The sequence below is a fragment of the Bubalus bubalis genome, chromosome 2 (genome assembly GCF_019923935.1).
Source record: "Bubalus bubalis isolate 160015118507 breed Murrah chromosome 2, NDDB_SH_1, whole genome shotgun sequence".
Taxonomy (NCBI): domain Eukaryota; kingdom Metazoa; phylum Chordata; class Mammalia; order Artiodactyla; family Bovidae; genus Bubalus; species Bubalus bubalis.
This window is the reverse complement of record NC_059158.1, coordinates 18940227-18952980: the sequence shown is the minus strand read 5'-3', so window position 1 is coordinate 18952980 and position 12754 is coordinate 18940227. Positions and strand designations below refer to the sequence as shown.

General features: G+C 39.1%; 1 protein-coding gene across 4 annotated transcripts in view; it reads left to right on the top strand.

Moving 5' to 3' along the window:
* DCDC2 (doublecortin domain containing 2) overlaps positions 1-12754 on the top strand; it is a 156165-nt gene that overhangs the window by 109923 nt on the left and 33488 nt on the right. For all 4 annotated transcript variants that reach the window (XM_044927860.2, XM_025266363.3, XM_025266349.3 and 1 more), the window contains one exon: positions 10158-10258. In XM_044927860.2, coding sequence (XP_044783795.1) covers positions 10158-10258 — 101 coding nt within the window. The remainder of the gene's footprint in view (positions 1-10157; positions 10259-12754) is intronic.

Below are 12754 nucleotides of genomic sequence, written 5' to 3'. Positions count from 1 at the left end.
ATGAACATTATTTGGGTGTCACCTTCTTACCAATTTTACTTCGAATTCTGCCTCTAGTGATTAATGACACAGATAAAGACAGCATGAGTTTTCCTTATATAGAGAGCTGTGTACTTTTCCCTTCTTAGAATATTATCTTATATACTGAAAGCCATAAACTCCTTGCTGCTCACATTTTTTCTCAGTAATTTACTGGGTTTAATGAGCTGCTTTTTAAAGTTAATACTTTATAGTTAATTTAATATTTTTATGAGAAAGTCTCAGTGGTAAAGCATGGTAAAATGTTTATGGTCACACTAAACTTTCTTATTTACATATAGAGCTTCCACTTAATAGATATCTTGTATTTCCAGAAACTATTTAAAACTGGCCATTATTCTGTTATTTTTCTTTTTTTCTGTCCTGATAAGTTCTAATCAGTTTCAAATACTGAACACATTCAATTATAGTTTATAATACAATTTTAAAAGAATTTTTAATAAATCTGGTGAGAAAGTATCCTTTAAACAAGATTTCTGTTGTTATTTAGTTGCCAAGTTGTGTCTGACTCTTTTGTGACACCATGGACTATAGCCCACAAGGCTCTTCTGTCCATGAGACTTCCCAGGCAAGAATACTGGAGTGGGTTGCCATTTCCTACTCCAGGGGGTCTTCTCAACTCAGGGATCCAACCCACATTGCAGGTGGATTCTTTACCACTGAGTCACGAGAGGAGCCTTAAACAAGATTATTGGGCTTAAATACTGATTATCACCAATTACATGAACGTATCATTCATTATTTGGCCACTTTTCTTACTTAGCATTGACAGTTTTAACATATTAAAATTCTGTAATGTTACTAAACTAAATACTGATGCACTGAAATAAGGAAATGCTTTCATTTCTGCCATTGTAGTTGTGGAAAGGCTAAAAATGCATAAGCATTTGTATCCCATTTCTGTAGGGGAAACAGGTTCGTATTTATTACAAACTACACGGTGATGACATGACTGCCCTACCTCAGCAGCTCTGCTTTCATTTCTTAGGCAATAAAATTCATAAGGGATAAGTGAAAAATAATTGAGGAGCATTTTTATTTTTACTAGAGTGTTTGTTATTGCTTTGCTGTGTAATATACACTAAAATGTCTATTCATGATTCAAAGGAAAAAGATTAGAGCTGAATTTCGGTGTAGTGTGCATCCAAGCATTGAATTTGATCCTCAGTGTAGTAATTGAATGAAAGCAGTATTGTGTATCAAATTTATCCTCGCTCTTTAGTTTGTTAGCAAATGGCTTTTATAATGAAGATTTTAGGGTAGGGGAGGACTTAAAAAAAATTGAATCCCTTTTCTCCTTTCTGGCAGATGTGTGGGTATCTTGGGGTGGGTGTTTTTTTGTACATTGTAGGGGATTGAGAAATGGAGGTAATAACAGAGAAGGAAAACAGAAGGCTGCACACTTGCGGGAGGTTTTGTAACCAGTACCTTCAGAGCAGGAGGAACCGGGCGTCTGCCCTCCCTCAGCAGGTGTCTGCAGGAGTCAGAAAGCTGATTTGTGAAAGCTCTTGCCCCCACTATTCTTTCCAGATCATTAGTTTTGAGCAGTCGGTGTATTAGTTGCTTGTTACAGCTGTAACACATTACCACAAACGTGGTGGCTTGAAACAGCATGCAAGCTTATCATCTTACCATTCTGGAGCTCAGAGTTTCCAAAATGGTCCTCACTGGGCTGTAATCACGGCGTTGGCAAGGGCTTCGTCCTTCTAGAGTCTCTAAGAGGAAACTTTCTATTCTTGCCCTTTGCTAGTTTTGAGGGGTTGGCTGCAATTCCCCGGTTTATGGCCTCCTTCCATCTTCCAGTCCAGCAATGGCCCCATAGTCCTTCACCTGACACTGATCTCCCCGCCACTCTCCTTCATTTCCAAGGACCTTTGTGATAACATTGGGTCTGCAAGAATAATCTAGGATAATCTCCCCATCTCAAGGTCAGCTAATTAGCAATGGTTATTCTATCTGCAATCTTTATTCACCTCTGCTACACGAAGTGACTTACTCAGTTTCTGAAGATTAGGGTGGAGAGATCTTGGGTAGCATATTATTTTGCCTACCACACATAGCCTCGTTTGTATTGATCCTTGTGTAGCTTTTATGCCAGTCTTCTTTCTGTTCACTTCCCTCTATCCCTCTCCTCATTTAAATGCTATAGTGCCAAGTGTGGCCAGACTGGGGCAAAACCCCTGTAACAACACAAATAATTAATGGACCGGGCTAGTGGCTTTTGGAGAAGGCAATGGCACCCCACTCCAGTACTCTTGCCTGGAAAATCCCATAGACGGAGGAGCCTGGTAGGCTACAGTCCATGGGGTCGCTAAGAGTCGGATACGACTGAGCGACTTCACTTTCTCTTTTCACTTTCATGCATTGGAGAAGGAAATGGCAACCCACTCCAGTGTTATTGCCTGGAGAATCCCAGGGACGGGGGAGCCGGGTGGGCTGCCGTCTATGGGGTCGCACAGAGTTGGACACGACTGAAGTGACTTAGCAGCAGCAGCAACAGCAGCAGCAGTGGCTTTTACATTGTACTGTCTTTATATTCTCTCTCCAGGCAGCAAATATTTTTGGGTGCTTGCTCTTCATTCTTTCAACAAACACCTTTTGAACTCCTGTGTGCCACTCTCTCTTCTATGCTAGGTACAGAACAGTGAACAGTAGGGTGTGGTACCTGCTCTCTTGGAGCCAACACTTTGGTGGAGACTGAGAAACACTAAAACACCAAATAAGCAATAAAAACACCAGCTAGTAATAAACGCTAGCGAGAGACTTAAAACCGAGCATTGTGGTGAATGACTTGAATTGGAACAAGGCAGGTTTCCTGAGATCTGAATGAGAAGGAACAGCTAATCATGGCAAAAGGGAGTAAAGAGCATTCCAGGTAGAAGGTGTAAAAACAACAAAGGCATAAGGTAGCAATAAGTTTGCTGTTAGAGAAACAAAATGTACCTGGTATTTAATGGGCAAAGAGAAACTGGTATGAAATGTGGTCTAAAAGGGAGTTCAGGACCAGATTACATCTCTGTAAACCATGGTAAGGAACCTGGATTCTGTGTAGATTGGAAAGTGTTAGAGGGTTTCTTAGTAATTCTGATCATCTGTTAATATTACTTGACTATTGTGTGGAGAACAATCTAGAGGAAAGCAAGAGTAGAAGCAGAGGGATGCTACTTTGCAAGCTGTTGTAAAAGCCCCTCCAACCGATAGTGGTGATTGAACCAAGTTGATAGTGGAGCTGGAAATAATATTCACAAATTTGTGGTGTATTTAAAAAGATTGAATTGACAGGGCTAGAATGGAATGGATATAGGGAGTGAAAGCAAGATGGAAATGAGAATTCCCACGTTTGGGATTAAGTGGTGGTGCTGTTATGGGATGAGGAATATAAAGGATGAACAGTTTAGGCTTGGGACCCAGAGTTCTCTTATGACCACGTTAAGGTTGAGATGCCCATTAGACATCCAAGGTGAGTTGTCAAGTTAGGTAATTGGATATATGAACTTGGGGATCCATGAAGAGGCTGATATAGATTAGAGAGTCTTTGGCACATGAGCAGTTGAAAATTATGTTAAAGCTTGTAATAAGCATTAGAAGAAATCTTGAAAGTGGGTCAGATGATTATTGGTGCACCAAAATTTCACAGGCAGGCAATATATGACAAAAAGGGGGCACTTGTTGATGTTGGGATGGAATAAGACTAAATTTCTGTTTTTATGTAAATTTGAGGGACAATAAAAGTAATTGTGTGTCCCATTAGAGGCTAAACCCCTTACTCTCGGTAGCTTGTATACTCAAGTCTCTCAGGCATGTCTCTGCGACCCCATGGACTATATAGCCCACCAGGCTCCTCTGTCCATGGAATTTTCCAGGCAAGAATACTGGAGCTTGCCATTTCCTTCTCCAGGATACCAGGATCAACCCAGGGACAGATCCTGCATCTTCTGCATTGGCAAGCAGATTCTTTACCACTGAACCACCTGGAAAGCCGACCCTAGGTAGCACCTACCCTTAATGAGTTGTGGTTAGGACAACTGAGGTATTGGTAGCAATACCTATACAATCATTGCACATAATGGTTGCCATTATGATCTAACTTTACTGTGCAAGTTTAAATGAGCAGTCACGATAAAGGGCAAGTAGTTAGGTTTTGAAGTGCTTGCATAATACTGCCCTTGATGAAACACTTAATATTTTCACAAAAATTTTAAATTTCTTGTGTTATCTATCCTTGCAAGCAGGTGTTTGAAGTTTTTAATGTTTTATGTTTGCCTTCTTCCATGGGGTGTGTGTTTAGTAGCCTTTTTTTGTGATTTCCTTTTTTTCAAATTCATTTTTATTGGAGTATATTTGATTTACAGTGGTTTATGTTAGTCTCAGGTATATAGCAAAGTAAATCAGTTAAACACATATGCACTTTTTTTTTAGGTTCTTTTTGCATATAGATCATTAAGAGTATTAAGTGTAGTTTCCTGTGCTATAAGTAGGTTCTTATTATCTATTATGTATATATATATGTATATCTATCATAGTGTGTATATGTCAGTCCCAATCTCCCAACTTATCCTCCCCATCTGCCCCGTTAACTGTGGCACTGACAGAAAGGGAACATACTGTATCATTCTAATTCTTTACCATTGTATTTTGGCCTTCTTGGCAATTCTTTGGTGTTATTTTTAATTTTCTAGTTTTCAGGTCTGCCTTTGAACTTTCACCTTGAACATTCACATGCGTTTGAACACTCATCATGAATGTTTGTCATATTTTTTTTTTTTTTAGTCTTAATTTTATTTTTAAACTTTACAATATTGTATTGGTTCTGCCATACATAGAAATGAATCCACCACAGGCATACATGTGCTCCCCATCCTGAACCCTCCTCCCTCCCCATACCATCCCTCTGGGTCATCCCAGTGCACCAGCCCCAAGCATCCAGTATCGTGCATCAAACCTGAACTGGCGACTCGTTTCATATATGATATTATACATATTTCAATGCCATTTTCCCAAATCATCCCACCCTCTCCCTCTCCCACAGAGTCCAAAAGACTGTTCTATACGTCAGTGTCTCTTTTGCTGTCTCATATACAGGGTTATCATTACCATCTTTCTAAATTCCATATATATGCGTTAGTATACTGTATTGGTGTTTTTCTTTCTGGCTTACTTCACTCTGTATAATAGGCTCCAGTTTCATCCACCTCATTAGAACTGATTCAAATGTATTCTTTTTAATGGCTGAGTAATACTCCATTGTGTATATGTACCACAGCTTTCTTATCCATTCATCTGCTGATGGACATCTAGGTTGCTTCCATGTCCTGGCTATTATAAACAGTGCTGCGATGAACATTGGGGTACACGTGTCTCTTTCCCTTCTGGTTTCCTCAGTGTGTATGCCCAGCAGTGGGATTGCTGGATCATAACGCAGTTCTATTTCCAGTTTTTTAAGGAATCTCCACACTGTTCTCCATAGTGGCTGTACTAGTTTGCATTCCCACCAACAGTGGAAGAGGGGTCCCATATTTTTGAACATCCAGTTTGGCCCTGAATGAAGTACAGTAGTTTCCCTTTATCTGTGGTTTTGCTTTCTGCAGTTACAGTCACCCACAGTCAACCATGGTTGGAAAATATTAAATGAAAAACTCCAGAAACAAACAATTCATAAGTTTTAAATCGCATGCTGTTGTGAGAAGCATGATGAAATCTCACGGCCTCCCGCCTCTTCCTGCCCAGGACGTGAATCAGCCCTTTGTCCAGCTTATCCCACTCTTTAAACACTTTAGTAACCCTCTTGATTACCAGATGGACTGTAGAGGTATTGCAGTGCTTGTGTTCGAAGGAACCCTGATCTTACTTAATAGTGGCCCCAAAGTGTGAGAGTAGTGATGCCGGGACTTGCCTAGCGGTCCAGTGGCTAAGACAACTGTGTTCCCAACGCAGGGGGCTGGGTTCAATCCCTGGTCCGGGAACTAGATCCCACATGCCGCAACGAAAGATCTTGCATGCCACAACTAAGACCTGGTGCAGCCAAATCAATAAATAAAAATAAAATATCAAAAAAAGAAGAGTGGTGCTGGAAACTCAGATATTCTCTTGTGCCTAATTTATTGATAGAAATTAAACTTTATCATAGGTATGTTCATGTAAAAAAAAACATAGTGGTTTCAATGAAAAAAATTAGTAGTCAATCTAAGAAAGAAATGGAGAATTTTATTTGAGCCAATCTGAGGATTTTAACCTGGGAGGTTGTCTCTGAGAGCTTTGAGAACTGTTCTGAAGTGGTAAAGGGGGAGGCCAGTACATATGTGATTTTGACAAAGGGGTATGTTCAGTCCAGCATCATCTTGGTAGAAGGTCATTGCTATTTTTGAGGAGCAGATAGCTTACTTAGTTAATGGTTTTATTTCTTTTCTAAGTATGGGAATATGCAAGAATCCAGGCTCATCATCCATTAATTATAGTATGGACCCATCAATTTATTATGTGTTCTAATAACGTTTACTGACATGAGAAATACTCATGACATGGTTTTAAAGTAAAAAAATCTTTTGAAATTATATATACATTAGGATCTCAGTTTTATGAGTGTCTGTGTGTAAACATGTGAGAGGTAGGGGAGAGAATCTCTGGGTCATGGGATGTTTATTTCCTTCATCTCCCAAGTTTTCTAAAATGCATGCATGCATATTAAATAATCTATAATGAAAAAATGCGATTTAAAAAATTTCCACTAGAAATTCGTGTTCCTCTATTTTAAATTTCATACAACATTTTTAATAAAAATTCAAGTCCTTTTTCTTATCATAAAGTCACTTTCTCGCTGTTCTTTTTTCCATCACTGTTTGTTTATTTCCAGCCTTCCTTTCTTGCTCCATGCTACTGAAGGAGGTGGCTTGCACATCTCCTTTCGGTGAGGAACAAATCCTACGCCACACCTCAACCAAACACTTTTACCTTTGTGTTCTGTGTTTTTGTCACTGTACACAATGCTGAGCTTTGTTGACTTGGCTACTTGCTGTTTCTGTCCTCATGGTTGCCATTTTCCCATTCCAGTGCCCTTTCCATGGTATTTGTTATTATTGATCTCATTCTTCTTTTCCTGTGAAATGTTTATCCTAAAACACATCTGCAAGCCGTCCAGAGCGCTGCTCGGATACAGTTAAACATTTCAATGAATGTGAGCACCAAAAATATATTTCTTTAGTATCTGTAGGTTTCTCTTTGTGGTCTCTTTGAAAGCAAGTGCAACGCTCGGATGCAAATATGTCTCCCCAAAAGTCACAGACATAGGTCATAGTCTACTGGGACCAGCATCTATCTTTAAAGGACATTGTGTGGATTACTATCATTGTTGCCTTTTAAAGTAATTCAGAAGGCAGAAAGGAATGTCAAACACAGTGAATTTTCCTTTTTCAACCATTTTGGAAATAACGTTTGATAAAATTGGCAGCCCTATTTGAAATTAGTTTATTCGGCCTTTACGTGTTCTCAGAATTATGAGCTCCACATGTGAGTAAAGGGGAATTTATTTTTCTATCATTTAATTAATGTCTTCTACCATCAATGTAATGTTTATTGTTTCATTGAGTTTTGTGTTCCAGAACTTGATGGAGAGACAAATATCCACTTACCCTCTTCTTGTTAACTCCAATTTTATAGACTTGGATTACTCCCTTTCACTTCTCTTCTTTTCGGACAGAATAATTATAAGCTATTTTCCTTTCCCCTTGAAGTGTCCTTCCCTGTACTTTTCTTAGCTCAAGAATCACTTTGTTGAGCTTGTGACCAAAACTTTCTGCATTTACTCCAAGCTAAACATCAGTACATGATAAAATCACTACATTTTCTTTTTTGTTTTTCTTTATTCTTTCTTCTGATATGCTGAGCTGCAATTTCATTTTGGATCCACATTTTCAGTCATAAGATTCGATGGAGTCAGGACATAACCATTAGACCAATTAAGTCAGACAGGGAAAGACAAATATCACATGATATCACTTATATGTGGAATCTAAAATATGATCCAAATGAATTTATTTACAAAACAGAAACAGACTCACAGACACACACAAACACACACAAAACCAGTAAACTTATGCTTACCAAAGAGGATAGCAGCTGGGTAGGGGGAGATAAATTAGGACTTTGAGATTAGCATATATACACTATTATATATAAAATAGTATAGATCACTGCAAGGAGATCAAACCAGTCCCTCCTAAAGGAAATCGTCCTGAATATTATTGGAAGGACTGATGCTGAAACTGGAGCTCCTATACATTGGCCATCTGATGAGAAGAACTGATTCTTTAGAAAAGACCCTAATGCTGGGAAAGATTGAAGGCAGGAGGAGAAGGGGATGACCGAGGATGAGATGGTTGGATGACATCACTGATTTGATGGACATGAGTTTGAGCAAGCTCTGGGAGTTGGTGATGGACTGGGAAACCTGGCGTGCTGCAGTCCATGGGGTCGCAAAGAGTCAGACACGACTGAGTGACTGAAATGAACTGATATATAAAATAGATAAACAACAGGGACCTAATGTATAGCACAGGGAACTATATCCAATGTGTTATAATAACCTTCAATGGAAAAATATGGAAAAGAATATGTGTGTGTATATGTGTGTGTGTGTAACTGGATCACTTTGTTGTATACTTGAAACTAACACACCATTGTAAATTAACTATACTTCAGTAAAAAATGAATTAATCTATGTGAATTAATCTAACATGTCTAATCAGCTTTGAGGGCAGCTCTGTTATTCCTGGTTTTTAAAAAGGATAGTAGAGAAGTAATTAAAAAGGAAAATGGTTTCTCTAGGAGAAATGAAAAGCACTTAAGTTTGGTTATATTTCCTCTCTCCCTTCCTTTCTTCCTTTTTCACTTGGCCGTACCTCCTAAGCTTCCACAGGGCTCTATTATAGACCTTATTCCTTTTACATCAGGGCACTTTATTGATGATGTGTATATACTTCTATCTGCTCATTAGTCTGTAAGCAACTTGAAAGAAATCTAAATCTCATTTATATCTTATATGGCCACATTGGCTCCTATTGTGTCTCACATACAATTGAGCCTCAGCGAAGGTAAAGTTGTATTTTATGCTTTATGAAGAGTGAGTTCACAACTTGGACAATATGAAATATTTTCATGTGGAATGTGTTAAATATTTGTGCTCTGAGAGAGAAGTTTCCATTTGAGAAGTATAAGGGGTTTTTAAGACAAAAGATGAAACATTTTCTAGACTGTAAGGGTAATCATATGCTGTGATAGATTATCAGAGAAGGAGGTGGGATCTCCATCCCTGGAGACTGTAAATGACTGGGCAGAGAAAACATCCGTGAGAATGACTGAAGCATTAGACCTGTCCTGAGGCAAACAGATAGACAGAATGACAAATGGTCCTGTGATTCTTTGATTACTTGGCCTGTGAAGAGAAGACAGAGGGAAGACGTTGAAATGACTGCAAATATGGAGAACAGTCCTTATTGCTTTCTGTAGGAGAACAAATCAAAGGAGCTTAACCTAACATCTTAAAGATCTGGGTTATGTTTTACAGTTAAGGATTTTAAGACATATATTGTGAAAATCCTGTGGAAACCTGCAAAATAAAAGATTGATTTGTGTGAGATACGGAGTTAGCTCTGATTCTGTTGCAGTAAAAATATTTTTGATGTTACTCAGAATGGAGAGAATTGTTCTTATATATAATTTTCAGTGTATAGCATTCTTTTGGGAAAGGCAAAATGCTAAAAGTAGTATTTGCAAGCACCAAGCATCATCATTGCTTCATGGCTAGGAGAGAAAAGAGATAATAGGTGGGAAATCTTGCCCTTCTAAATATCTGTGCAGGATTGTGTTGTTTTAATCAGTACCAGAAGGTGAGGGGGAGGCTGGGACACAGCCCTGCTCCTCTGGGTCAGCCTTGTGTTGGTCACTGAACCTTTTTCCAGTGAAAATCTAGAAGAATTGGGGGCTACAAAAATCTTGCCAATACAAGGGGAACCAGAATACCTATAAAAAAGAATCGATAGGAATTTGACTGTAATTTCAACATTCAGCCACATGATGTCACAATTGGATTTTGATTTTCACTGTGTATTTGTCTCAAATTATAGATGAAGGCGTTTTCAAAGCTGGAGAGGAGAGATCAGAAACGCGGGGGGCAGCTGAAGTCCAAGAAGATGAAGACACTCAAGTTGAGATTCCAGTGGACCAGGTAGCCACCATGCCTTTAAAAAGACGTGTGAACCAATGACTACCATTTTCTTTCAAGTTTTGTGGGTTGCTGTTCTCATGCAGATATAAGTTAAACCTTCTCAGGTGCTAGCTATGTGACCGAATGACCTTAAAAATAAAACACCTTCAGTTTTTCCTAGTATTCCTACAAAGAGGAGCCATTAGGGCAGTCTTTATTACAGAAAGTGGTATATCTTTAATAAACAGCACTGAAGAATGAGGTGGGTTGGACTCAGGTATGAGAAACAGAGGGAGAAGGTTTGATACAAAAGAGCATTGGCTTGGGGGTTTTATCTAGAAAAAAAAGTCCTCCATTTAGAACAGCAGTTTGAAAGTGCTGTCGTCTTCTGTCCTTTAGGGTCCTTGAAAGGGCTATGGTTGGAATTTGTTTTTCGTGAAGAAATTGCTTACATAAATGCAGCTCAAATATTTGCTACGTGTGTATTGATTTTCTTTTTCGGCCAGTGGAACACTGTGCTGTAGAAGTGTGTGTGTGTATGTGTGTGTGTGTGTGTGTGTACACGCATGTTTTTAGAGAAGAGACTAGTATTCATTCTGGCTAAATGACACAAGAAATAAAAGTCATTTAGGCTTTTTAATACAATTCAGTCAGGTTCCTTACAATTCTAAGTGGAGGATTGGAATTTAAGTGAGGAGGGGGAATTCGTAATCCCAAGCTCAAGGGAATACAAAATCACCAGAAATTGCCACTTGTTCTCTGGCTCTTATGTGATGTTTCCTTTTCAAAGAGCAAATTTCACAATCCAACAAATTCCATAGATGATGTTCTCAGTTGTATTTGTCTTAACAGTTCAGCAGTGAAGTTGCTGCCTGATTATTCCACAGGCATTTTCTGTAAGCGTCGCCTTCCTGATGAAAAGCTTAGTGTGTTAAAAATCACCCAGATTTCTAAAATCCAATTTATTACCCAGGATTAGCTACAACTAACAATTTTTCATAAACTCCAGTTGTAGGTATTTTTTCCCTGAGGGAAACTGGGATTTTAAGTCTTCGGTGAAGCTATAATTAAATATTATATTTTAAGACAAAGAAGATCACGTATGTACAACACCAAATAGCAGTGGGAACCAAGACTAATTTATATTCTAGAGTCAAAAATGCCAAATATCAAGGGAAAGTCATAGCATTATTATGGAAGAGAGATCTCTCTGTTAATCACTTAAGTTTTGTAATCTGTGATAGGTATTTCTTTGCTTGTGAGTTGGATGATCACCGGAAAGAGGAGGGGATATAGGGGAAATTGATCTCGATAATACTTGAACAGCCTTGGAAAGAGTCTGCAGAGCTTGATTTCTTATTTGACACAAGAATGCTAGCCTATTAAAAATACAAGTATGCAAGAGAGACTGATTAAACAGATTGCTGAAGGCTGGGCAATTTCAACACATTGATGTCAGTTTGAAGAAAAGAAAACCAGGTAACAAAAGGTCAGAGTAGGTTTTGACCTATTTAGGTATTTCTTTGAACCTATTGGTAATGGAGCTGGGATTGTCTAGCTCAGGGGGTTGGCATGAGATGCTTATGAAGTCAGGTCTTAGAATCATTCTCTCTGTGGCCTGGTAATCTTTGCTCCATAGATCTTTGCTCTAAGCAGCTATGTCATAAATACTGTGAAAAACCAAGTGAGAGTGTGGAGACATTAGTATAAAGCTGATCATAGTAAGAACAGAAAACAAAAAAGTGGAAGTATTAGTCATTCCATTGTGTCTGACTCCTTGCAAGCCCATGTACTGTAGCCTGCCAGGCTCCTCTGTCCATGGCATTTTTCAGGCAAGAATACTGGAGTGGGTTGCTATTTTCTTCTCCAGGGGATCTTCCCTACATAGGGATCAAACTTCAGTCTCCTGCATTGCGGGCAGATTCTTTACCATCTGAGCCACCAGGGATGCTGAGGACCTGCCCTAATGGTGATGTTTGTGAAGCAATAACTACAATTTATTCAGTACTTACTGAGTGCCAGGCACTGCACTGGGCACTTTAGCTCATAGAATTGTGATGACAACCCTGTAAGGTGGTCTTATCACCCCCACCTTATATATGAAAAGTAAGCTCCTACAGGTAGAATTACTTGCTCATCTGTTGTACTGTTAAGTAGAAGAATTGGGATTTGTATCCAGGTCTAACTTCAAAGCACAGAAGTGATCTGGGGAAAGAGTATTAAATGCCCTCCTCCCTGCAAAATGTTAGTTTTTAACCCAAGGAAGGGAAACCATTCTTGCATAAGAAAGGAAATGTCCATCATATACTCCTGGGCTCAGCTATTTCCTTTTGGGGCATCCCTGGTAACTCAGCTGGTAAAGAATCCACCTGCAATGCAGGAGACCCCCGTTCAATTCCTGGGTCGGGAAGATTCCCTGGAGAAGGGAATCTTCTACCCACTCCAGTATTCTTGGGCTTCCCTGGTGGCTCAGATGATAAAGAATCTCCCTGCAGTGAGGGAGACCTGGGTTTGATC